Source organism: Neolamprologus multifasciatus, chromosome 12 (assembly GCF_963576455.1).
Source record: "Neolamprologus multifasciatus chromosome 12, fNeoMul1.2, whole genome shotgun sequence".
Taxonomy (NCBI): Eukaryota; Metazoa; Chordata; class Actinopteri; order Cichliformes; family Cichlidae; genus Neolamprologus; species Neolamprologus multifasciatus.
The window spans coordinates 32,532,489-32,559,242 of NC_140450.1; the positions used below are offsets into that span (position 1 = coordinate 32,532,489).

At 42.0% G+C, this 26,754-nt stretch overlaps 1 protein-coding gene across 14 annotated transcripts in view; it reads right to left on the reverse strand.

Annotated features, from left to right (window-relative positions):
- Positions 1–26,754, reverse strand: part of arvcfb (ARVCF delta catenin family member b) — a 299,308-nt gene that overhangs the window by 149,551 nt on the left and 123,003 nt on the right. For 10 of the 14 annotated variants that reach the window (XM_085180856.1, XM_085180845.1, XM_085180850.1 and 7 more), the window contains 2 exons: positions 21,841–21,932; positions 20,601–20,820 (listed from right to left, as the gene is read on the reverse strand). The exons of 1 other annotated variant lie outside the window; for it this stretch is intronic. In XM_085180856.1, coding sequence (XP_085036982.1) covers positions 20,601–20,792 — 192 coding nt within the window. In that variant the 5' untranslated portion in view covers positions 20,793–20,820; positions 21,841–21,932. Of the gene's footprint in view, positions 1–3,909; positions 4,299–20,600; positions 20,821–21,840; positions 21,933–26,754 lie in introns of those variants that run through there. 3 more of the 14 variants (XM_085180844.1, XM_085180854.1, XM_085180853.1) reach the window with 3 other exon arrangements.

Here is a 26,754-nt window from a genome sequence, read left to right on the forward strand (position 1 = left end):
TTTCAGCAAAGGAAACTGAAAAAAAAAGAAGCCACTGAGGCTTTCCTGTCATTGTGAACCCATCTGACCACAACATGTTTGCCCATAAATCACAAATTTGCGTGAGCAAACAGAACTTGTTGACAAAGAAACCATGTAGCTCCTCTAACCGGCTTCCCCAATGATGTTTTCAAACGCCGAGAAAAATGTTCCAGCAAATGTCACGGCATGTGCGCACTAGTTAATGTTTATCATAGAATAACAAAGAACTGAACAGAATAATTATAGTTAGAGCTGTGCGATATGACCAAAATCTCATATCCCGATATAAGAATTCTATCGTCCCGATAACGATATAAATCACAAAAATGTAACATTTTCTGTAAATTCTGTGAATCTCGGGCAGCTCGACTTGCGGGAAGTGTTTCCTGCTGCGCGTCATGTAGCTGGAGTCGAGTGTTTTAACGGATGCATGAAACGATACATTTTTAGACATAAGTTGTAACGGCCGCCGTTTTCTTTGTGAGTATTTATTACACGGCGTGCTGCGGGGAAAAGCCTGTTCTAACGTTTGAGTCTAAGGTTTATTTTTTAGCACCTGGCGGCTCTTTTTTACTTCTCATCCGTAAATAATCTGCTCTTTCACGTGATTCAGTTTATTTTGAAAAGTCTCAACAGGATCTTGAGCTTTATTGTGAAAGGTTTATGTGGAACATAAACAAGCGGACACTCGATGGTGTTGCCGTCGTTGTTGCTAACCACAACGCATAAAAACAGGCGCTTGTCCATCTGTTGTGTGGTTATATTAAATATAAGAGAAAGAGAGAACTTTAAGAAATTAATATAGCCACTACAGTGACCATCAAAACCATGAGAAAATATTGCCGCAAACAGTTTATTTTGCGACACAACGAAACAAACAATAGCGTAAAATGAAACGATAGACGTTTTTATATCGTCATCCGATATATATCGTTATATCGAACAGCCCTAATTATAGTTGTCACAGATACTTGAATCAGTATTGGGCTGATGTCTGATATCAGCGACGTAGCATTTACACTAGGGGCACTGGCATGTAGTCATGACAAAGCATCTGAGGCAGAAAAACAGTTTGTATTGAAAAAGATTGGATGAATAAAGCATTTGACCAAAACATGTCTTTTTTAATATTTAAAGCTTATAAAAAAAATTTAAAAAGACAAAGTGACTGCAACCTACATTATTGAGAAGCTACATGTGCTGACGGGGGAAGCGGCACAGGTCACATGATCACAGCGGGTAGTTATCGTGAAGCGGCACAGATACGGTGTCAGCTTGTAAATTAAGTTCAGATTGCTTAAAAGCAAAAACAGAGCCGCAGTAGGTGGTGGTGTGATTGGCGTGCGGATACTGTGACATGTCAAACCATGTTCTGTCATAGGTCATGCAATAAGAGCAGCCATGGGAACGGTATGGGAAACATACAGAGTATGGCCAGTATGGACAGGTTGTGTGATGGGAAGGCCATCTGGTATCACCAGCCACGCAGCGCCACATGATCACACCTCCTCATCCCTCATCCTACACCCAGCCCCCTTGCATTGATGGACTCGCAGCAGCTATTGAACGCTTATATGTTTCCGGTCATTGGCGTTATTTTTTTATTTGTATGACATCCTCTTGCCGAAACAATGGCATTCCACATGCTCTACATGTCTTCAAATATTGATCTTCCCAACCCCTCGGCAGGAGTAAAGGGAGAGCCTGAAGAAAGGAATGAAAAAATACACATAAGGACTGAGCTGCCATTAAAAAAAAAAAGCCCACAAGAAAGAAATTTGACAGAAATTTAATTTCTGTAAGAAATCAAACAGCATCAAATAAGGGAGAGAAGCCTCAGCTGCTGAAAACCCCACTGTCAGGAATCTGGCAGTAACTCACAGCCTGAAGATGAGACCTCTTTTAGTCTTTGGCTGCATAACTGATTAATTACTTTCTTACTCAGACAGGTCCTTCTAGTTTGCCGAGAAAAAGCAAAGCTGGGTTTGATAGACCTTGGCAAGTTGATGACTCCTGGGTTGCTTTCCTTTTCTCCAGATCTATTCTATTTTTCACGAGCGGACGATGCTGTGGCCTCTGTGGATAAATTTGGAGGATTTGAGCACTACCCAGCTGGTGTAGTTCTAAAATAAGGGTCAGGTTATATTTAACTCAGATGTGGTCTGGTGCAGGCCCCACCACCACCAATTGTGGATTGTGCAGTAATCTTGAGTGGGCAAGAACTCATTTGCAATAAGCCCTGCAGCAGTATTAAGATGAGGTCAAGACATCATCATTTCCCCGAGTATATTGTCCGAGCATAACAAGAGATTTAAAGCCGCTTGACGTCTTGAGGGACATGCAGAGTTCAGTACAATCCCATCCCAGCTGACTGCACTGGCAGCTCACCTCCTGTTCCATACTGTCCTTAAAAACCCAATAAAAAGACGAGTAAAAAACAAAAAACACTGTCCGTAATATGAATCCATTTATGGCACAAGGGTGACTTGAACACACCTCAACTACTGCGTTGTCAAAAGCAGGTGCTCCCCCATCTGAGGAATGTCCATCCGAGTTTAAAAGGCCACACCACGATGCCGGCAGAGCATAAAGTATGTGAAACATCTTGACCTTGCGAGGGTCATGGACTCTAAGGGGCACCTCTCTGACCCATTTCAAGATGTTTCTGGAGAGGAAATGCTCTCAAGTTGTTAGCATGCATTTCATCTTAATCATATAATCGAAGTCAAAGGCAACTTTTTGACCAGAAGCCCAAAAATCTGTTCCTATTTTTGGCAAAAGCTCCTCCGGTTATTAGGTGGCACTCATCCACAGGGCAACTGTTAGCGTATTATTATCAGAGCAGTATGGAAAGCTGCCAGACAGAGGTTCAGGAACTCCACCCTTCTTGAGGAAACAAGTGTGAATGATAGACTGTCCTCCTTCAGTCATTTTTTTTCGTCCACTATCTCTGTTTTTGGATGTCGTCTTCCTTCTTTTTTTTCTGAGCATCTCAGCGCTGCCGAGCTTGGCTGGGGAAGGAGTGTTGTGATGGTGTAGGCTGCCTGTGTGGATGCACTTCAAACACAGGGAACACTTCCAATAATGTATGCACATCATGCCCTGGTACGCACAAACCCACACAGACACAGTAACACACTGGCAAGAGCTAACAAAAGCACATTCCTGCGGTATCTGTGCAAGTGAAAGACAAAAGGGTTTTAATGCCATGTCTCTCACACTCCTGGTAATTCAGCCCTGTGAGCTATAAATCTTGGCCTGGGCGCTTTCAGAGCCTTGCAGGCGATGATCAGGGACAAACTTTCAATACTTCACTGCTCATCTCTGGGTCAGCAGTCATTCTATAGGTGGTACTGACACATCAGAGCCCATGAATGTGTCAGAGAGGTCGTAAGTCACTTTGCTGCTTTGATGCAAGCCAATCACACAAACACACGCATATGTGCGCGCACAGGGACACCACTAAACACATCTCATGGTCGTGTTTTCAGAGTCAAATTGTCACTAAGTGGTGTAAGTAAATACTCTTATATCTGATGTCCTGCAGCAGTCTGCACACATGCATGTAAATATCACATAGACACATCACATGCACACGGACTGCACATGTGTCCATGTAGTGTATGTGCTAACCAGTCGCACGCACGCGTTTTCCTCCTGAAGGACATCGATAAATCTGACAATCACTGCTCTTATATGTTCAAGTGAGCGAAAGGGGAAAAAAAACACATGAAAGCCATAAAGAGTGACGCTACCAGATGAAAATGAGCGCTAACGCAACAGAAGCCAAACAATTAACTGGGAGCACGGGAGACAGCGGAAGAGTGCGAGAGGCTGGAGATACGGTAAGAGGGGCAGAAAACAGACCGGCGGGCACGGCAGCACTACCTGTTTCACTTCAGCAGGCATGGTCCAAAATCCCGTTTGGTTCCAGCAAAATTTTAAAAAAAGAAAAAAAGAAAGAAAGAAGGAAAAAAGAAAAACCTCCCGGGGAAACGTGTGATAGATACTTCCTCCTGTCGGAAAAAGTTCTTCTTTCCCTCCTCTCCTCTCCTCACGCTTTCCCTGTTTATTTACGTTGGGTTTTCCCTCTGTGAGCGCAGAGGCAGCAGCTCAGATGCAGGCAGCCATCCTCTACTCGGCTACGTCCAGCCACACGGAGTTAGCGAGGGAAACACAGGAAGTGTGGCGCTGTGCCTTTCAAAATAAAATGATTACGGACGCTCATGATAGATAGATAGATAGATAGATAGATAGATAGATAGATAGATAGATAGACCGACCATATATGCCCTATATATATATATATATATATATATATACTTTTTTTTTTTTACAAAAAAAACAACAACAGCTGAACATAAGAGGTTTTTGGATAAAATGTGTGTTCTCCATTCTTTAAGCACCGGCACCATTTCAAAAGTACCGGTTTGGTACTGGTATCGGATAAAACCTAAACGATACTCATCCCTACTCATAAGGTGGAGCAAAACATCTACTAATGAGAAGGTTAGTTGGTGGTTCGATTCCCTGGTTGTTCCAGTCTGCATCCCAAAGTATCCTTGGGCAATCCCTGAGTTGGTCCTGTTGCATTCACTGGAGAGTGAATGTTAAGACAATATGGTAAATGGTAAATGGCCTGTATTTCTATAGTGCTTTTACAATAGGCACTAAGATGTATAGAAAAAGTGCTTGTGAGAATATGTTTGTGTGTGAATGGGTGAATGAGACAAAAGTGCTTTGAGTTGCTCAAGTAGAGTAGAGTTTGACTTCAAAATGTCATGTATGTGGTTAATAATCACAGTAATGGTGTAGACTGTGTGGCCCTTAAGAGACATTTAGGAGAGTTTACAGTGAGAATTATCAAACAAAACCAAAAGAATTAATAACTTTTTACCAATGCAATAATCCTACACCTAACTCCAGAATATCTGCATAATGCATCTTATTTTTTTCTTAATTTATGTCTATAATGCTACAGTAGTGTGTAGATAGTTTTTTCCTAGTAGTTTTGATTTTTGCAATAGATATCACTAGATAACACTGACACTTGCATCACTTCCATCAGAATGTCATAAGACTGTTGAATTCCAGGACCCAACAGACCACATCGCTGATCTGCTCATTTATATGGCAGCAGGAAGACTGAGCAGTGCTCTGCAACAGGCATTTCTTGTGGAAAACCAAAATACTTTTACTTTGAAAGTCAAATCCTTTCACATCCACTGTAATTTTGTAAATAGGCTGGTTTCTCACAGATGAAAGAGGACCTCTACTTTCTCCTTTGGAGAGATGTTGTATTTGGGCTGTTTATGGACTGGTGAGAGGTAGAGGACAAAGGCAGAATCTTCCCTCAGTAGCAAAAGCAGGAGCCTAAAAAAAGGGACCAGAGGCAAGCTGAACCCTATGCTCATGCACACACACACTATACTCACTCAACAAAAAGAAAGTTAGGCAGCCAGAGAATAAAAACCTCCAGGGCTGAGAAAATTGGGTGCGTTAATAAAAAGGAGGGTTCACAGACTGGCAGAGAGCTGGAAATGTAGCAGCACTCTCTTTCCTCCCTCTCTTTCTCTCATTGGGTCTATCTCTGGCATCTTAGCGGGGTGGGACCAGCTCCCTCTATGCACTCCAGCTGCGTCTGTCTGTCAGCCTGTCGACCCCTCCCCCTTATTGGCATAGACGGAGAGCGATAGAGAGGAGGGAGGTGTAGGGGGGGGCCAGCGGCTCACACACAAAACAAAAGTTGCCCCTATTGAAGCGGAGGCACCCCATACTCTGCAAATTTTTACACCCTGCACACACACAAGCGCACACAGCTCCTTTGCTCCAGCTCTTTGTGGCGTTCCTCTCGCTGCACTTGATATAAGGGAGGGGAGGGACGTACGTGAAAGAATTCGCATTCAAATATCTGTGACTGTGACCAAGAGCGAGTAGGAATGTTAATCTAATAACCCAGATGGAAGCTTAGCTAAGGACAACTTTGAGAGAGGTCCGAAAAGACAGCAGAGAGAGAGAGAGAGAAAGGATGACTGCACTAAAAGACTCAAACGGAGAAAGGAGAAATCCCAAACGGAGGGGAAATGGCTGAGGTTTTGCATTCCACCAGCTTGGCAGTTCATGTCCTCGACTCTTACTGCTCCATTTGTTCTTAATGAAAGACCTGGCCCAGCATGCACCACTGCGTTTAGATCTATTTACTTTGAACAATACTATTTAGAATTCTGCCGAGCAACATTACCTTAAGAAAAAAAAAAGTTGAAGTGCATTTCTCTCTCATATGCGATATCATATTCCGTTTAAGCCATTTAAACACTGAGCGAGCTTCATAACCCTTTTAAAAATCTATTAAGTGCTTTGGAATGCTCAAGGGAGCAGATGAGAAAAGAAACAATGCTCTTTACTTCATCTATAAATCGTGCTCTGCATTTGCTCGATTTATTGTTTTTAATGCTGTGTTTATCGTTTGCCAGATTTCCATGCAGTTCAATCAAGATTATATATCTGTAACTACCCCAGTGGCTCTCTAAGAGCCTGGGCAGAGCTGTGCTAACATCAGCTTGCCATCTGCACACCATCTTCATTTTGCGTGTTAACATTTGGTTATTGGAACTAAGCGCAGTGCAGGTGAGGCTGATGGGAATGTGATTCATTAAAATGGGTTGGTTGCAAATTGAAATTTTTATTTCATAACAGCATTATAGGAAAACACAGAGGAACACCGAGGCAGTTATAATGATTCCTAAAGGGGAGCATGGATGTTTATATCAGCTTGCATTGCAGTCCATTGCAGTGACTGAGATGTTTCACAAAAATCTCCCCTGAGGGAAAAGTAAGAGTATAAGTCAGAAGGATTCCCCATCCGGAGGGGAAGCGTGTACACGTCACATAGTGATAACCGTCTGGCTCTGGGTGAAAGTCACCACAATCGTGGAGTGAGTCATACTTTATGGGTTCATCAGCATCTCTGCAAAATCTCACAGTCACACACGGTGACTGAGGCGTGCGAGTCTTGATCATTTCATTGACAAACAGATCTTTTCATCTCTACTTCGGGCACTTATAATAAGGCTTTCCCTTCCAGCAATGAGCAACAGTGGAAGGGCAGAGAAGACGGCTTCAGCACACTAAAAACCCTGACAGTACATTACAATCAAGACTTCATATTAAAATAAGGCCTAAAATGTGTTCAGCGTAGAAGACTGCTGTCAGACAAATGCTGTATCCCCGTGAGTCTAGTTATCTCCACACCTAGGCCTTGTAGAAAACATGTACAAGGTGTATGAATAATCCAGGAGTTGTAATCAAAGCTCCAGAAGTCGGCTTTAGCCTGTCAGGGTGTATGGTGTGAAACAGATGGTAGAAAGGTTAATGTTTGGCAACAATGCACGCTTTGACAGCCAGACAACTCGGATGAAGCCACATCTGTTAAAATCATGCTTTTTCACCTTTTCACGGTGGCAGGAAAATATAGAGAAGAAAAACTGAGGAGTAACAAAAGGTGGTCCAGAAGTGAGGAGCCAATATATGTGGCGCTTCATTACGTAAAAAAACGTTTGTAGAATATTCAATTTCAAAAGAGGGATTAATGACATTTAATTCTGAATTCCTTTCACAATGAGCCCAGAACACATTTCTCAGGAAACAGCACTTTGTCATAAAGCTTTAATAAAGGGGTGAGTAGGTTTGGCCGAACTATGCCACCATACACAAAACAGGATTTTAAAAAAAATGCATAAAAAGTCATTTCCAAGATAAATCTGACTTTGCTGCCCTGCGTTGTTTTAAGACCATCACTGCACAGCGCAGGGGCCGGATGGCAAACAATATGTATGTCTGAGGGCAAGATGATGTGCTCTTCTGTAGGCTGACTGCTGTTTATCCTAACAATGGCACAGCTTGCAAAAAAGCCCTTATCTAATACTATCATGTTTTATTTTCCCCTTGAAAAATGGCTAGTCAGCGATGCAGAGGATTAGAGTCCAATCTACTGGGGGCTTTTGTTGTGCAAAAAGGCAATTTTCCCTTCATTTGGGGAAATAAAGCTTTTTTAAATGACATCACTTCAGATCAAAAGGTTCTATTTTCTGTTTTTATGTTGCACTGCCGTAATTGCACAGCGAGATTTATAAAAACAAGTATAACCGGATTAAGCTTTTCCTTGTTTTCCATCTCGTCATGCATAATTGGGACACTGAAAGAGGTGCAAACAGCAGAATCTGAACCCGTCTGACGATGACATGCAGCTAATCATTAACTTTTACGGCCTAAAATATGCTTTCTGTCGCCTTCATTTCAGCTGAGCATGTCTTTTGCATCTGTAATGGAGTCGTCCAAAGAGGATGTCTATTGGTATATATGGTTATTATTTGAGTTCTTCAGTTGCACTAATGCCTAAGGCCTCCATCTTTTAGCCAAAAACCCTGAGAAACTTATCTTGAGACAGATGAGCAGCTTACTTTTGCAGAAAAACCTACTTTCAGCCTCTCCTTTATTTACAGGGGGCGAACAATATGGGCTCAAAATGTGGTCATAAATATTTTGTACTTGTAAATCAGTTTTGAATGTGTAAAAAGAATTTGTGTGTGTAAAAAAGATTTGTGTGTGTAAAAAGATTTGTGTGTGGAAGGGAATAAATGCCCTTTTACATGGCAACCCAGCGTTTTCCTTCATCACCATGAAGGAAAACAGTCTGTGGTCGTCCGATTTTGGTGATTTTTGTGTGACAGCGCTGCGGACCGCGGGGTGGGGGCGGGCAGTGTTTTGGAAATGACAGTCTTCATTACAAAGCTTTCTTCGTTATGAATTAGCATAGATGTTTTTATTGAACATTTGAAGAACTAGCAAAAAAAACAGAAACTCTTGTAGAGGACATAAAGTCAGAGATAGAAACGACAAGGAGCAGGTGCATCTAGTACAGGTAGAGCTGCTGCAAAAACCCACAGAGCTCAGCAGCCAGCGCAACAAATTCTGGATCCTTTGCTTTTAGTTAGCAGTTAGCATTAGCATTAGTAGCACATCCTGCGTCCGATGTGAAAGGACCTTTATGCTGCGCACTGTGACTCACAGCAATGGTCCTGGGTCAGCCCTGACTTTGTGTTAAACTAATCCTAAAGTAATAATGGTATTTCTAACCACTGATATACCACAACTGCTGAAAGTTAGGGGACCTAGCTGCTATCGGATATTTATATAGAGATCCTCCAGCTTCAAACTGTATCACCCTTCAAGGACCTGCAGTTCAGAAAAGCGCCCCTCCGACAGCCAAACCCATCTGTTCTCTGATTGGATTGTTACATTTGTGATTGACATGACATTGACCAATCAGATGAAAGGAAGAAAAATAGGGTCAAAATTCGTACTTGTAACTTGCATGTTTTTTTTTTTGGCTAAGTCCACACACAAATCTTTTTTACACATACAAATCTTTTTTACACATACAAAACTGATTTACAAGTACAAAATATTTATGATCACATTTTGAGCCCATACGAACACAGCAGGCAGCTCCACATGTTTGATTTTTTATTTTATCTCTTTTACTTCGTAACACAACTTTAAAGGGCTCTGCGTGCGATCCTGGAGTTGAACTCGAGACCTTCTGCTTGTTAGGCAAATTTGTAAAGCGCTACACTTTGGAGGCCCTGTTGAGCAGCTTACTTTCTGGAGTTAAAATCAAACAATTAATTAACATCAGAATATTTTTTTTACACGTCAGCTTGAATTCCACAATTGTTGGAGAGAATTGCCTGCCGCTGGTTACAACAGTGAGCTTCTTGGGAATTCTGTTGGAAATGAATAGATAAAAGTAATGAAAGTAAAGTCCCTGGAGAAGGAGGAGTGTAAAGAGCGCTGATATTTTTACACATTCCTGTGCCATTGTCCTCACTCTCTACATTCAACAATCACTTTTAGACACTGTGAAGCAATTCAGAGACTAGTGCCCCTTTCTTTCAAATATCCCAGCAATTACAAGGACCCTACATCCCTGCTCCAGTTTACGACAAACTGTGCCATCTTTTCAAGTGTGTGCGTGTGCAACCCTGTGGGAAAAAACAAACAAACAAACAAACAACAACAGTAAAGCATCGCAAATTTCAGACTAAATAATGTCAAGTCTTTTCCCAGTCTGTTCAGATGTGTAGGGTGCCTCAGCCCGAGGCGATGCCAGATTGCATTAAAAGTCCGTCAGGCACATTGAAGAGTCAACAAGTATTAGTGAATCTGTGGTGCTATACGATGGGACAGGCACATGCACTCAAAGAGTTTGAATGCTCACAATGGCTGCATTGCACACAGGTGCAAAAGTGGTGCTTTGCAGGAAGCGGCAAACACCACGAGGTTTGATTCTGTTCCCATCAAAAGAGCTGAGAATTTACACTAATTCCAGGTAAAGTAACCTGCTGAGATTTAAGGCTTCCCCTACTGAGTAGTTATTTTTTTTCATTAGTGGATTTGTCTGCCTAAATGCAGGCTTGCAGATATTTCCTAAGAACTTTGAAAGCAACTCTGCTAGTTATTTATTTGGCCTGGATGAAACTCGCTCCCTAATCTGGCAATGCACCTAAATATTCACACTGCATCAGCGTTTATTAAAGAACACTCAAGTAAAACAGAAAAGAAAGGTTTAATTCCAAATCTATTAAAAAAACCCAGTTATCTTTGTTCTGGCAAATCCTCCTGAAAAAACAAGGCTCTGTGCTGCTTCTGTTTCTCATTCGATCACCGTTTACATGCTTGTAAGTCACATAGTAAAAATGTCACAGCGGTATGTTAAACTCATGGGGATAATTAAATCAAGACTTTGAACACCTCCAGCTATACTATAAAATTCGAAGACTGTTTTCCATTTAGCCTTGTTTAGTTATCTTGCTGGACGCTTGTAAAGGTTAGGTCACATTCCTCAGGTGGCGCTGGGGGTCTCGTGCAAAAGAAGAGCTTTATTTTAAACACACGGTTCAGTTTTTGGATTTAACAGCCAAGCCGAACAGTCAGTTAGATGGGAGAGTATCGTGCCCGTCTTCAAGAGAATAAGTAGACTTTCATGTTACGCAGAATGTTCCCACCGGGGCGAGGTAGTGCCCTTCAGAGATATTTAGCCTGTCTGTTCGCCTATGTCGTGCATGGTAAAGGAAATGGAAGCAGATTTCAGATGCACCTCTTAGTGCTTTTAGTGAAGGTAATGGTTTAATGGATTGTGATCAAATGGGAGGGAGGTGCAGCAGGACAGGCATTAAGTCCACCAACATTGGAGCTGATCTGAAGGATGAAGGTTTGAGCTGGCCCAGAGGAATATAAATAGCCCACAGCCCATCCCTTCAAACCTCTCTCTCTTCCTGTTCACCTGAGCAAGAAGAATCTGCATAATCCTTGAATTAAAATTTTCTGTCCTTCCACGTTAGCTCCGGACCAAGATGAGACACAAAAACGACTTACCCTTCCCTTCCGAGCAGTTCCCACTTTGATTCATGGGCCACTGCCACGAACTTGACTCTTAATGTTGAAGCAAGTTGAATAAAACATATAATAATGGCACATGCCTTCTGCATTTTACTTTTAGGTTGAGCAGTGTAGTAGGTAGACGTCTCTCCTACCTCAGTGTATAATACATTCATTAGATTTGTAACCTAGTACAGTGTATGATTGAGGCTCTCAGTGTGAGTGACTGATTGCAGCTATTTGTTTGAGAAGAAATGGGGCGTGCCTGCAAACAACACAGCTGATTCAGGTTGCCAGCATTTAGCTGCAATGATTCATCAGTATTGCTCTCAAACTGCAGTCCAGACATTATCCAGCTTTACATGATACAGTGGGGGAAAATAATTATTTGATCTCCTGCTGATTTTCCAAGTTTGCAAATCCGCCAACTCAAGAAAGCACATGTCCAGGCCCCTCTTAAGTTTGCCGGTGAACGTCTAAATGACTCAGAGAAGGCTTGGCAGAAAGTGTTGTGGTCAGATGAAATCAAAATCAAGCTTTGGCATCAACTCGACTTGCCGTGGTTGGAAGAATAGAAAGGCTGAGTGTGACTCAAAGAACACCATCCCCACAGTTAAACACGGAGGTGGAAACATTATGCTTTGAGGATGTTTGCCCAAAAGGTTTTCGCAAATCATGCCATGTACTAGAAAATCTTGGATGAGAACCTCCTTCCTTCAGCCAGAACACTAAAAATGGGTCGTGGATCAGTCTTTCAGTATGACAATGACACAAAACATACCGCCAACGCAACAAAGAAGTGGCTAAAGAAGAAGCACAGCAAGCAGAATAATTACATGGACCTTAAAGATCCAACATGAGACTAAATGAGCGAGTCATTAGGGCTGCTCGATCATGGCAAAAATGATAATCACGATTATTTTCACTGAAATTGAGATCTCGATTATTTGACAATATTTATTTAACAATAACAATGTGTTGAATAATGACTTTAAAGATTGTCAAAAAATAATAAATAATATAAAATAGTGTGCAAATACTGATAACAGTGCAAATGTTTGCAATATAAGAAATAAATGAAAAATGTAAACATCTATGTTTAGTGAACTTTGCAGTGTTGCTCTGTGGTGCAGCTACGACACTGTAGCAAAGTTTACACACTATGTCTACTTGATCCACGTCTGACTCCGCGAACCCATAATGTTTCCACACCACTGAAGTTTTTTTACCTCTCTTTTCAACCAACGGCAGTCACTCTCCTCTCCAAATAATTTCTGCTTAGCTTTCCGAGCTTCCCTCGGGTCCTCTTAATCAGTGGTCCCGGGCCTCGGACCGGTACCGGTCCGTGAGTCGTTTGGTACCGGGCCGCGAGAGTTGAGGCTCAGGTGTGAAATGTATAGTTTTCAGGGTTTTTATCGGTTTTCAGCGTTATTTTGTTATCGTTTTTATAATTTTTCCTGGGTCTTTTCAGGTGTGTTATGAATAAATTTTCTTTTCTTCGGTACAGGTACTAGTTTTATTTTGTTGTATTCATCCGCGACACCTTAAAGGCCGGTCCGTGAAAATATTGTCGGGCATAAACGAAAAACGGCATAAATAAAAAGGTTGGAGACCGCTGCTCTTAATTGTTGTGACACGTGTTCGAAATGCAGAGAGGTGCGCTCGATTTGCCACACGGAGCAGCGCGAGAGTAAAGCACGAGGGAGGGGCTAATAATCGGCTCAGTCATTTTTAATGATCGTTGAAAGCCCAGATCGTAATCGAGATTAAAATTCGATTAATTGAGCAGCGCTACTAGTCATGACCAAAAAAATGACAATCGCTCGTCAGTTGTTTCAGTAACTATGAGCTGTCTCGCAGCTCATAGTTACTGAAGCAAGTGGTAACCATTTGAGTTTACAAAACGCTGCAGTCATCAACAAGCTGTGAACACACACACATAAAAGACAGGCTAAGCCTGCAGCCCACTGAACATACTTGTCTTCAGAACTCAACTTCTAATTTATTTCGTTGACGTCCTCTTTGGTAGGAGGATATGAAGGTGGGGTGGTGTTAGCACCGTTGCCTCCTGGATATGAATCCATCGGGTGTCTGGGGCCCTTCTGTGTGGAACTCGAATAATCTGCCTGTATGAGTTCTCTAAAGGTACTCCGGCTACCTCCCCGCAGTCCAAAGACATACATGTTAATAATAATAATAATTGATTGCATTTATATAGCGCTTTTCGGGACCCCTCAAAGCGCTTTACGATACAACTATTCATTCACTCTCACATTCACACACTGGTGGAGGCAGCTACAGTTGTAGCCACAGCTGCCCTGGGGAAGACTGACAGAAGCGAGGCTGCCATATTGCGCCATCGGCCCCTCTGGCCATCACCAGTAGGCGGTAGGTGAAGTGTCTTGCCCAAGGACACAATGACCGAGACTGTGCGAGCCGGGGCTCGAACCGGAAACCTTCCGATTACAAGACAAACACCCAAATCTTGAGCCATGATCGCCCCATATTTTTAGAGTGAGTTGTTTGACCTGTCCAAGGCGTACCCAACCGTTTGACCTATGACAGCTGAGAGAGGCTCAAGTCTCAATGAAACCCTGAACTGGATAAACAGAAGATGAACTTTTGTTAAGATGTAGGAACCAAATGTGCTTAGGGTTAGGGTTAGGAAAAGATCATGGTTAAAATGTAGACTCTGAAAGCAATAAAGCCTAGCTACATTTGCTATTTTAAAAAAACACAGAAGAGTTGATATATGTTTCTTCACATTGCTTCTAGATATCTACATAACATATACAGACAGCAGCCTACTCATTCTTCTCCTACTAAGGTAGAAAAGGGTATCAATGACAACAGCTATTGGGTCTTTAGGTGCTCAGCAATACACCTCACAAAAGTGAAGTTGAGTGGATAAGCAGTTGTCAAGAAAATAAAACAACACACATTCCCTGCAGATAGTAGTTCATAGAAAGAATGCACTGCCTATATAGTCAACAGTAGTGTGCAAACTTTAAGTGACACCAGTATAGTGACTAAACTTTCATGGCAATCATCTAACAGATGCCATTTCATTCAGTACCAAAGCCCCTCTGCAACTAACAGAAGAGCTTACACTGTCATCCCTAGAGCCATGCTGCTATCATGGATAAGACCTATGGAAATGAACAAATCTTGAAAGAAGAACCTTTGACAAACACTGCTTTAGATGTTAACAAGCTGTAAAGAAAAACTGTACCATCAACACTAAGATTACTGACAATCCAGCCTTCCACCTGAACAACAGTAGCGCCTTTCAATTTGCCTCATGTGCGCCTCTTTCCAAAGATTGTTTGAAAATGTGAACAGAAACTTTTGTGACTGTCACATCCAGCAGACGAAGGTTTAAACTGAGGTTGAGGCATAATTAGGTGTTCCATATAGAGCCGTGGAAAACAAGCAGCAACATTATTAAAATTTTAATGTGACTTTTCTGCAGGCTGCTCTGTAATGAGACAAAAGTGTTGTAGGAGGGTTACAGGAACAGTGTGGCACACAAAAATAAACAAAGGAGGTACTTTCACACCAAGGTAATTAGAGTGTTTATGGGAGGCAAGAAGGTTCTTGATGCCACAGCAAGGGAAGAAGACAGAGGAAGACAGAGGAGGGGAGGGGGGGTAAACTAAGGCTCATTGTTAGGCAGGTGATTTACGAGGGTACGGGGGCTCCCGGGCCCTGCCAGTGGAGGGATAGAGCTTCTGTCGCTATAGCACCCTCGGCCCTTTGTATCCATTGTGCTTAGCCGGGGCTGGGGGGCTGTGTGTTCTGGGGATGAAAGTGGGTGGAGGGAGGTTGGGGCGATTGTTGGTTGAGCGCTGTGGTGCCATTGCAGGGCCGGGGCCTGTACATCTTCAACACAGACAGCAGCACAGATCAAAGGCAGCACTGTTCCCTCTCTCTAAATCACACAAGCCTTTGAAAACTTCCCACATCATTTGCACAAAGGGATGATATGCCTCTGCTATGCTAGAAGACCACTGACTATAGTGTCAGAAAACCAAACACCAACACTTTATAGCATCCACAGTTTCCTTTTCACTGAAGTTGCTTTGCAAAACTGTAGCTTTGCTATATGCACCTTTCAATGGGCTCTATGCATGTCCTGCGCAGTGCCGTGGGTAGATTAGCTGTCTGGTGTATATAAAATGAGGTCACCTTCTCCCTCAACTCCAGACAGACGTGGCTGTCTGAGTGCTGTCTGCCTTTCTCGACAGATAGGTTTGTCACCGTGCACTACATGACCTTTTAGAGCTTTGGTGATAACACTCCTTCAGGCCAAAATCAATTATGGGAGGCTAACATGATAGCAAATAAAGGAAGCGTGTGATCCTAGCATGATCCTATTGATGGATACAGATTCTAAGGCTCCCTGGTCCGTGTCACTGAATTTCTGCTGATAATTTCATCAGACAGGCTGACGGAGAGTCCGACAGCCTCGTTTTGATTTTCCTCACAGGACAGTGTAGCATAAACACTCTAATTCTCTTCCTTGGCAGCAACTCATAAACAGTTATACTGAAGTGAATGAGGATTAGAATTCAATTAGAAAGTAGGGCAATGGTGTTTACAACAACCTTTTGTAATAGAGAGATTAAAACATATTGTTGTGATCTGCCTTTTTGTAACTTGTGTTAATTTCATGCAGGTCCAAAACAAAATAAAGAAATATTTGAAACATCTTAATCTTGAATATTTCTTAATCCTCTTCAGATGTGTGCATGACAACTACATGGGGAGACTTAAATGACAGTGGGTGGTTTGTTGATTTGTTGATTGTTCAAACTTTTCTTTTGCCTCCAAGCTCTGTCGGAAAAATATCACAGAACATCTTTTGTCCAAGAAAACAAAATTTCAGTTTAACCCTTTAAGACCTACCATCGAACCAAGTCCGCCAGAGCTTATATTATATTTTTACATGCTGTGGAGCCATTTTTGGGAGCATTTCAAGTTGCTATACATCAATACAACCATTATAGCCCCGATTTTAATAATATGTCTGCATTAAGTGCATAGTAATTACATAAATTGCAAAAAAGTGCAATAAACTACAAAAAAATTGAAAATTGTTTTTGCTTTTTTAACATATATTTCTAGTTAGAGAAATTTAAGAGGCTTATCCCTCAAAACTGTAAATACAAAAAAGTTGCACAAAATAGTTTCCCACCACAGGAAATTTATTTTGAGTGTCTTCATAGTTTTATTTTTGAAATACACCAATTTTTATATACTGCAGGAAAAACGAAAATAAATATTATACTGCAAATTTGCAAAAAAGCAGCATATGCATCAAAATAAACTATTTCCAGCAGTGCAATATGAGTCCTAAGCATCCCAGTAACGACACAAAAAGTCATAAAGTCAAACATAACTTTGAAATACACCAGTATAGGCTCATGAGGCCCTGATGGTAAAAAAAAAAAAAAGAAGACATTTCCGCGAAATGACGTCACTTCCTGTTTCGGGCAGGTAATGGCGGACATGCAAAAGTTCGCTCTATTCCAACGTAGGAAGTGTTATGAACAGCTGATCGGATCAGCAAAGCGTGTTTCTGGAATATTATGTTTTTGTTGCTGCAAGCGCTTTTTATGCAGTTTTTGCAAAGTTATATGTGGAAGGAAACCGTGACCTAGAACAAGCTGATGGCATAAGATGTAAGTACAACTCCTCCGGTTTCATATGCAAAAAAAATTATTGTGCTAGCTTACGTGGTTGCAGAGCTACCGAGATTTAAAAATAGTTATGCAAAACAGAGCGTGCCCTCTCTGACCGGCTTTAAAGGGTTAAACACACCACGAGTCTGTCGCCATACTCAATGGTGTATGAGGGTACTACTAACATTGGAGGAATCATCCTACTTTTAGAAGGTAACATTTAGCAATTTTCCCATTTTAGTTTAACATGTAAGCATATTTGCTAATTAGCACTAAACTCAATCTGAAAGCTGATAATGAATACTATTAACTTTGCATCGATGTGCTCAAAAAGTGAGTATTGAACTGTTTTTGACCTGTAGGCAATGGCAATAAATAAAAAAGTTGACAGCCTGAAAAATGGCAGCATAAAGTTTGGGATGTTCATTCTCCTCTGGGCTACTGCAATTCAATAGCCCACACCATAGCTCAAATTTGATCATGGTTTTACTAAAGCCAGGGTGCCAACTGCAAGAAGAGTGAGAAAAGAGCTAAATTAATCTGAACATGGTACTGTAATAGGATGTCACTGTTGCAACAAGTCAATTTGCAAAATCTCTTTGCTGCTGGAGTTCTCAAAAAGTTTAAGTGGACTTGCCAAAGCATACGTGGAGGCAGCAGTACATGAGGATTGAACGGAAAGTTCCTACTGTAAACAAATGCTAGAGCAGCAAAGGTAAATCAAGACCAGGAAAACCTGGACATCAACCATTCTGACAGCTCAACTCCAGAAATATTGAACAACTGCTTCAGAAAGACAGGAGAAACAGCTTTAGCACAGAAGAAGCTAGTTGAGAGAGAGTTGGGAGTCAACTGGAATGTGGATCAACAATGAGATGAAATTTTCCATATAGGGAAATCCTTCAATCCCGCTTATGTTTATCTCAAAAAGTACCATCTCAGATTGGGGATATTTATCTTGTTACCATTCATGATGCTTATGAAGTCATTTCAACATTTTTCACAAATGTCTTGTTCAATAATAGCGGATAGCTGGTTCTGGGTTCACGGTTAGCGTTCATATATTCAATACACTGTGATGGTAATAAAACAATAACATAATGACAACCTACTGCAAATTTCCAAAGATTTTTTCTGTGGGCATCACAAATGTTTGTTGTTAACATCGTGGCAATGCATCTAATAGTTCTTGAGTCATTTTGCAAATAACAGAAAGTCGATCTCATGTTGCGTGAGATGAAAAGTCTCCACAAATGAATAAATAAATCATGTTCTGCGGACCATGAACACATGGACTAAGTTCCACAAATTCAAAACAGTCACTGGGATTTCACAACATACATACTATACGGACGAGCCTTGGCTTCAAACGTGCTATATTTCCAAATGAGCCTGTCAAACCATGATTGTATGATGCATTTGAGTCAATTAGTTTGTGTTCAGGGCAATATAAAAGAAACTTGAGAGCACTGAGCATCAGAGTGTTTCATTTGTAACACATCATGAAGTGCTGTGAGGATATGTTTAAATAAACCATCGCTTCTGTTTATTCGCTGCCCACTGAGCAGCCTGTGTTAAAAAGCTGACAACAGTGATAAAGGCATAAACGAGCGTGCACTGCCCACTGATGCCGAGACCCAGTCTGTGCCGAGGTGAGCGCCCTGTGGTGGGGTGCTATCAAGATCAGTGGCTTACTGCGCTCATTAGGCGACTACTTGCATGTGATTTCATTCATCAGAGCAGGTCCACTTTTTTCTTTCCTGATATCAACTTGAAATAATTATGCATTGTGTCTGGCCCCGGGGTTGTGAATCTGAACGTTGAGTCAATGATCCATGCGCCATCGTAATCCATCATACAGCTGTTGGACTGCATGCGAGTATGTGTGTGTGTGTGTTCGGGAGCTGAACAAGGAGGAGGCAGAGATAAAGAAATAATAATTCCTCATCCTTTGTGCCACATTGTTATTTGAATGGAGAGCATCTCACGACACAGACACGGTAACACCTGGCACAGAAAGGCAGCTGCCGAGGACTTGGGTGCTGAGCAGGGCACTGATCAACGTCCCCTTCCATCCTCAAATGCCTGCATAGAAATCGTTCTGGCATTTAAGCATTTACGATAACGCCAGCAGGAAAATCCCTGGTGGCAAAATGACATTTCAAAGTGATGTAAACAGGTAAACAGCAGTGTTCAGTTGTGCCAAATTAACCCCTTGGTTCACAAACAGTCAGGGTAGGGGCATGTCTGAGAGTGAGAGCCAATTCGCTGTTCTCCAAATTAGGCTAACCTCTGGGGAGGGGAGGGTCTCGCTCTCCCTCCTTCTCTCTTACACACAGAGCAATATATTACCTTTTTGGTGTGAGTGACTGACAAGTTTATTTTACACTTTTCCCACATTCTCTTCATTAACCCTTCATGAGACCAAATTTGCAGCAAGCCCTTTAAAAAAATGAACACTAGCACGGACTGTTAACAAGTTGTAACTATGGGCAAATACAAGCACAGGCAAATGTAGACAAAGCATTTCTCTCTCTGCACGTCTTGCTACATCAATAATACATGAGACCGCCTCCTTCTCTGTGATTAAAGGTGATGTATCCAAGCACCACAGGTGCTGCATCACCAAACTGTGCTTTCAAATTCTAGTTAGTAAAACATGTGTACAGTCTGAAAGGGTTTCTTCAAAGAAGCGATTATGCCTGGGAGTGAAAACATGAGAGGATGCTGTGGGAAAGTCAGCAAAATTGAAATGTGTGGGTTAGTCAGATCTTCAAAGACTGAAAATAAGCAGAAAAATAAGACTTCGTGTCACCTGACCAGGGCGTTCTTCACAAAAAAAGCTTTAATTGTCAGTTTGTAGCATGCAAATGAATGTGCATGTTGTGACTGCTCTCATTTTTAAGGAGACTGCAGCTGTCTTATTTCTACATCTTGCATTTCCTGCTCTTGCAGAGTCAGCCAGTATTGACAGAAGCCCTCGCCAGGAATCTAATGTCCCCCAGACGCTGGCCAGGGCTGGGCAAAAGGCCACATCCAATCAGCACCACCACCAGACAATATCAAAAACCAGTGGGCGAAAGGAGATGGGATTGGATGGCAGTGGCATAGAAGGAGGGGGCGAAAGAAGACAGAATGAGAGGTTGAATCTCATTAGCTCGCTTTTAAAGATGAGTCACCGCACAGCAGATTACTGAACACCATCCAGGACATTGAAGTCATACAATGGGTACAAGTAGCAAAATTACAGGGAAATTGAACAGAGAGATTGCGGGGGGTCCCACGAATGATGAAAAGCAATGACCATGAGCAAACGTGGTGATGGGATGAGCCGGCTCAGATGGTAGGCGAGGGCAGAAGAGGTGTCGCTTTTGAGAGAGATGCATGGAGGGAGATGCATGATAGCGCAGGTTGGTGTGGAGGGGGGTGGTCGGCCAGTGTGCTGGCATCATTTACCTGCATCACCACTTGCTGCCATGGTAGCGGTTGGCTGGTGGGGGGGTTGGGAGGCAGATTGGCGTGCTCTAGCTGTAGGTTGACGTTGCGACGCTCCTCCTCGAGGGCGCGGGTCAGCTGCTCGAAACGTGCCTCCTGCTCTTTCACTGAGGCCAGGATGCTGGCGGCTGAGCGAACATCGTAATCCTCCATGTTCAGTGTCGGTCGCGGTTTTACAGATCTTCCAAGTCGAGAAGGGAGGGAAGAGAAGGGGGAGGAAGAGGGGGCACCAGGTCATTCAACACACCCAGACCCAAAAAAGGCTGGATGAGTGACATCAAATGGCTGACGCATGCCTCCAGATCAAAGTCAAAACAAACGGCTTGTTTGCTGGCCAAGATGGGATACACAAGCTTTAACAAAGACCACCGTGACAGATGAAAATAGAACAATTAGGGTGGGTGACTGGATAAGGGAAATAGGGTTATAACACAAAGAGTGTATCTGCTACCGACAAATCTTTTTCACTCTGACCGTGGTTTCTCCAGCCAACACCCTGAAGGGACATGCTCAGATTCTGCTCATAAAGGGTGACTACAAAGTCTCTGATACTGCAGGCCAGCACAGCAAACACATTAATGAGGATGCACTGCAGGGTGCCAATTATGTGTTTGCTTTCAGAAGTTCGAGCCTTTCTTATAATTAAGACAATCCTGGCACCGGAGATAACATTCACTGCAGATCTGCAGGAATATCAGGGATGAAAAATAAATACCTAATCCACCAATTCTAAAAACAACAAAGGGGATGCAACAGCACAGTGGAGACTCACAAAAGCAAAGATTTTTTTTTTTGTGTTTGTTTGTTTTGTTTTCTTTCTGGATATGATCTCAGCCCTACAAATGAACAGTCGTAGGCATAAGCGTGGAGGAACGGCGCTGTCATTGGATATAGTCATGCAGAGAGCCATAATGCATTTTGACACACAGGCGCTGTTACAGGCACAAATCCAACACATGCAAGATTCCCACAGCCACCCGAACGGACACCCAGGCCTGGTATCAGGCGCGCACGCACACGCCATCTATCATAAACAATCAGGATTTCCAAATAACATTAGCAGGCTACAGAGCACATCAATGGCACACACACACACACACAGAGACTGATATTCATAACTGATGGCGGTGTGATATCAAGGGGGCTGACAGCACAATAACAAATGGGTGGTTGGACATACAAAACCCACAGTAATACAGACCTAGTAGATAAGCAGGCTGAGAGCTGTTAGAAAAGAGACATCCCTCTCTCAAAACAGAAGCAGAGGGATGAAACGGCAAAAGGAACAGAGAGCTGGGAGAGGGGAGGAGAAATAAAGGGAAGACAAAAGAGAAAATGGAAGAGATTAAAACAGAAGTGAAACAAAGAAAACACCATACGGCTCTTTTAACTACCTCACTTTGTAGTAAACTCAAAGGTAAAGAAACAAGTATTGGAGCATCATCACTTTATTAAAGTTTGTCCACATTTTATTAAAAAATAAAAAATGCTTTTTATATTTAAATAAAGCTTCATTACTCAAAGTGTAGCTCCATTTTTTACAGCTAGAACATTAATCGTGCAAAGTTGGCAGCTATCCCAGGGCCTCCAGATTCCCCTGTTCACTGGTGAAGGGTGATAATGTGATTAATTGAAAATGTATTGTTAGCGTGCAACAGCAACTGATAGAGAAAGTCTGTGGTGGGAGAAAAACACAGTTAAAGTTGTAAAACATTCCAATTTTGCCCAATAAACAAAAATATAGATATTTTTCCAACAAACTGTCACGTTTTTAACGACCTGACATGTTAAGAAACTGTCATTTTTTTCCAGTGTGCATCAGTAAAGACATTTGCATTCATTTACAAGTCATGATATGCTGCATATTGGTTGACGTGGCAGACACTAGAAGGTTAAACAAGAAGGTTCTCTACAAAAATCGAGAGCTGACACTCAGTCAGCAGTTGCATTATATCAAAGCATTCTGGATATTTTCCAGCTGATCTTGTCGCGAGGAGGCGGTCTAGCTCAGCAGGGGTTCACCAATGCAGACGCGAGCATTTGAATCTTAAACAGCTTTGGATACCAAAACAGAATGTATGGCTTTCAAAGGGTGTGTACATGTGTGCATAAAAAGAGCCTTCTTTTACAATAGGATCTGGTGAGCACCAATAAGGGCCTTTGAAGCACACAATCCCTCTTTGAAGTTTCCTACATGCTGATCATTTATTTATTTGGAGTGGAGTCTGGCTCTTTCTTGCAATACTACCAAGGAGAATGTGCTTCCAAAGTTAAACTCCACAACCATCTGATCAAAAAATGTTTCATTTCCTGTTTACAGGAACAAAATCGCTCATTAGAACTCTTGAGAATCTAGTATTTTTAAATGAATTGTTCTTCCTAAAACATTGATGTCTGGTATGAGTTTACGGTAATGGAAAAAATGGAAACAGGGCTGGGAAATGGAAAACTGCGCTCAAAAATAGCATCCTTGTCTGTTTTCAAAGTTATCCACTACTTGAGATAAGTGACAGAAATAGAGTCCCATAGGCCGTGTTGATTGGGCATACTTGCGGACAGACTATAATGATTCACACCCCTGGAGGGTTAGGGGGGGCAATGTAACCATTGCTTCCTGAGTCATAACGGGAATTATATGCCAGGCATGTCAGCTACGCCCCACAGCTTATCATTACACACCAACTTCTGACCATACTTAAAATAGCCCAGAATGGTCAGGGAGGGGGCATCTGAAGAATTCCCCTCTTCCACCGTGACAGCCCTCTTTTTTTATTTTTGGCTTTGGTTCAGCAGATGTTTGATAACGGCCTGGGTCAGAGGGGATACAAACATAGCCACGTTCGTAGATACACCCTAATTACTCCCAAACTTTATGGTGGAAACATATCAAAATACAACTCCAGGGGTGTGGAGTGTCACTTGTGTGTACCACTACATGAAGTTTATGTGTGGAAGGAATGAAAACTAATCAAAGAGATGATATTAAAAAAAGGAAAGAAAAAAAAACTGTTTAATTAATTCCACAAAGAGAAGTGGGTTACATCTCACTACTCTTAAGGCGTAAACATCTTTAATTAAAAGGAAAACAAGCTCGTGTTCCATGTGCAGAGCTGACGCTTCACTCGCGCTGTTGCGAGGCTTTTCCTCAGCAGTGAACGCGCTTTAGCAAAAACTCACCGCTCTAAAAATAGCCCGGTAATAAATATATCCACACGGCCACATTTTTGAGTGTGGATTGGTAGATGAGAGGCAGCGGTCGCTCACTTCAAAGGCCTGCTGGAAAATCCTGTAATAAATCCCTGGCACTTTATTCATCAGGTCTGTTGGACTCCCCTAAAACAAATCTTCCGATGACAAGACCCTCTGCCATCAAACCCCTCTCTGTAGTAAACTGGCAGACATTTGAACTGATGTTGTTCTCAAGAACAGCTTGAAAGGAGTGAGGCGCCAGCGCTCTGGTTATCTGCCTAAATTACACAAAGGTGGAACGGCAAAGATTTGAGCTCTGTCCTTTCTTTTCCTCTGGTGTAAAGCAGTGCTGTGTACAGACACACACCAGGAGTTATGGCTGCTGATGTTGCGTACCAGCAGTTTAGCTCGTATCACCATCTGAAACAGCCAATGTGGAAACTTGCCAAGTGCATCTGTAAAAATAACCAGTTATTCCACTGAGGACTGGGTGTTAAACCCTTAATGCTTTGCAGCCGGGAGGTATTTTGGAAGTTTAAGGCGAGTCAAATGATGCCATATTAGTTCTTAGGATTTTTTTCAGTGTTTGATTTATCATGATCTCATTTTCAATCCAGATAAAACATAAAATATGGCATGCTAATTTGTGAGATTCAGGTTCACATCAAGTTAGTTTACAGAGCTATTGTTGCCTTTTCCCAGTATTCATGCTAAGTGTGAATCTTTAAACTTTTTACATATTCCCCAAATATCCACTGTTTTCATTTTGACTTTGGTAAATTTTAAGAATCAGAGACCAAAGACTGACTGGATGTGTCGCTCCTGAGGAGGCCAACAAGAGCAGAAGCCTCATATCATGAGGGAGTTGGCTAGGGGGTTATTAGGGAATTGGGGGAACAGATTGGGAGGTAGAGGATGAGGATAATTGAGTGTGACCATTGGTGCCCGATATTGAGTTAGGAACATTCACCTGATTAGGGACTAGGTGGGTGGTGCTGTTCCCCCAGTCCACCCCACCCCTTACTGCCAATTTACCCCTTCTAGAGGCAGCTCAAATTAATTCTTTGCCTAAACCCATCTGATGCACATCTGAGGATGCAGCTCACAGCGGCACAATTGGGTACTTAAAAACACCTGCTCCTCCTAGAGTGTGTGTTGTGTGTGTGTGTGTGCAGTCTTTAATCTCTTTCCGCTGTTGACGTTTCATATAGTCAGAAGACAAATTGGAAATATTAGTAGTATTGCTCCACCTTAAAGTGTCATCGCAGAGCCAGCAATTTCAGCCATTTAAGAGATTTTTTTTTACCCTTTGCTAAGAAGTCCAATACGTCAAAGCTCTCATGGAGTGTGACTGACAGCTAAGTGATTCATTATAATGACAGACACTTAGCTGCTGGGTTGGATATTTTTGCTCAGCCACAGGAAGCGATTATAAGCTGCTCAAGAGCTACTCAAGAACATGAAAGTCAGCTTGAAGTGGGACTTGCAGGCCGTTGCAGTGATGAAGTGATAGTTTATAGTTTCTTTTTGTCTTTGAAAAAAATGACAAAGGATCCATCAAACACTTGTTATTGAAAAGAACAAGTTAAAAAAAAGCATTTTTTTAAGTGAATTGCTAGGTTGACCATGTAATACATGTTACTGAAAGATGATTGTCATTTCCAGCACATATCCGATATTCTAACTGTAAATAGCAAAGATGCTTTGAACACTTCCAACAGAGATGCAACAGGAAATAGTAAGAAATGCACGGTCACCGGGACTGATCCTCCCTCTGATTTAGTATTCCTGTTGCATTTCTTTGAGGAACATTAAAGTGAGTGCTAATGCCCACAGGAGCATTGTTGAGTGACACCAGGATAAGCAAAGCTTAGCGAGGTGTGGTCTCCAAAACTAAACATTTTCACAGCTAGAAGAAAAGAAATTCAGTTGGTGTTTACCTGTCCTGTATAATGTGGAAAATCTTATGCAAGTGCTTCATATTACATACAAAGTAACCTCATGGTGAAGAGAAAGTACACCCCTTTATAAAATATGGCAAATAAAACCTGAGACATATACTAAAATGCAGAAGCAGTCTTAAGAAACGAAGCAGATGATTACTGCTTATATAGTATTTAAGAGAGTGAGTAGCAAGTGTGAGCGCCTCAGAAAAAGCAGAGGTTTTACCAGTTTGCTGGTTTGGGCATTCAGGTGTGTGTTAATACAATGCCAAGCAGGAAAGACATCAGCAATGATCTTAGAGTTTGCTGCTGACAGGGAAAGGTTATAAGAAAGATTCCATGATTCTACAGTGAGAAAGAAAAGAGTCATGAATATATGGAAGGAGGGCGAGCAGAGGCTTTCTATGACAGAGGAGGATGCTAGAGACAGGATCAAAGTGAGGCAGACGAGCCGCTGTGGTGCCAAAAGTGAGCAGCCAAAAGAAATAGAAGGCTGTACAGTGAGAAAAATTATTCACATGTGAAAAAAATTCAAAACAGCTACCTATCTTCCTAGGAGTGGATGTCCAAGCACATTCATCCAAAGGTCAGCGCATGCAATACTTAAAAAAAATCTAAGAGCTATATCTCTCACACTACAGGCTTCAGTTAAATGTTAAAGTTCATAATATTACAATTGGAACGAGACTGAATAAATGTGGCTTGTTTGTAAGAGTTTTTAGGAGAAAGTCTTGTCTTTCTGATAAGAAAAGAGCATGGTAGCACTGTTTAGCCTGGCCAAGTGGCTCTTCATCTGTCCAGAGAAGTTTGGTCATAAAGCAAAGTGCTACATTTGGTAAAACACTGCAAAAACACCTCATATCACCTGTCAAGCATGGTAGTGGTAGAGTAATGATTTGCTGCATCCTCGATGCATGAAGGAGCGTTTCCGCAGGTCCTTCCTCCCTGCAGCTGTCAGACTGTACAATCAGATCTGCTCCCAA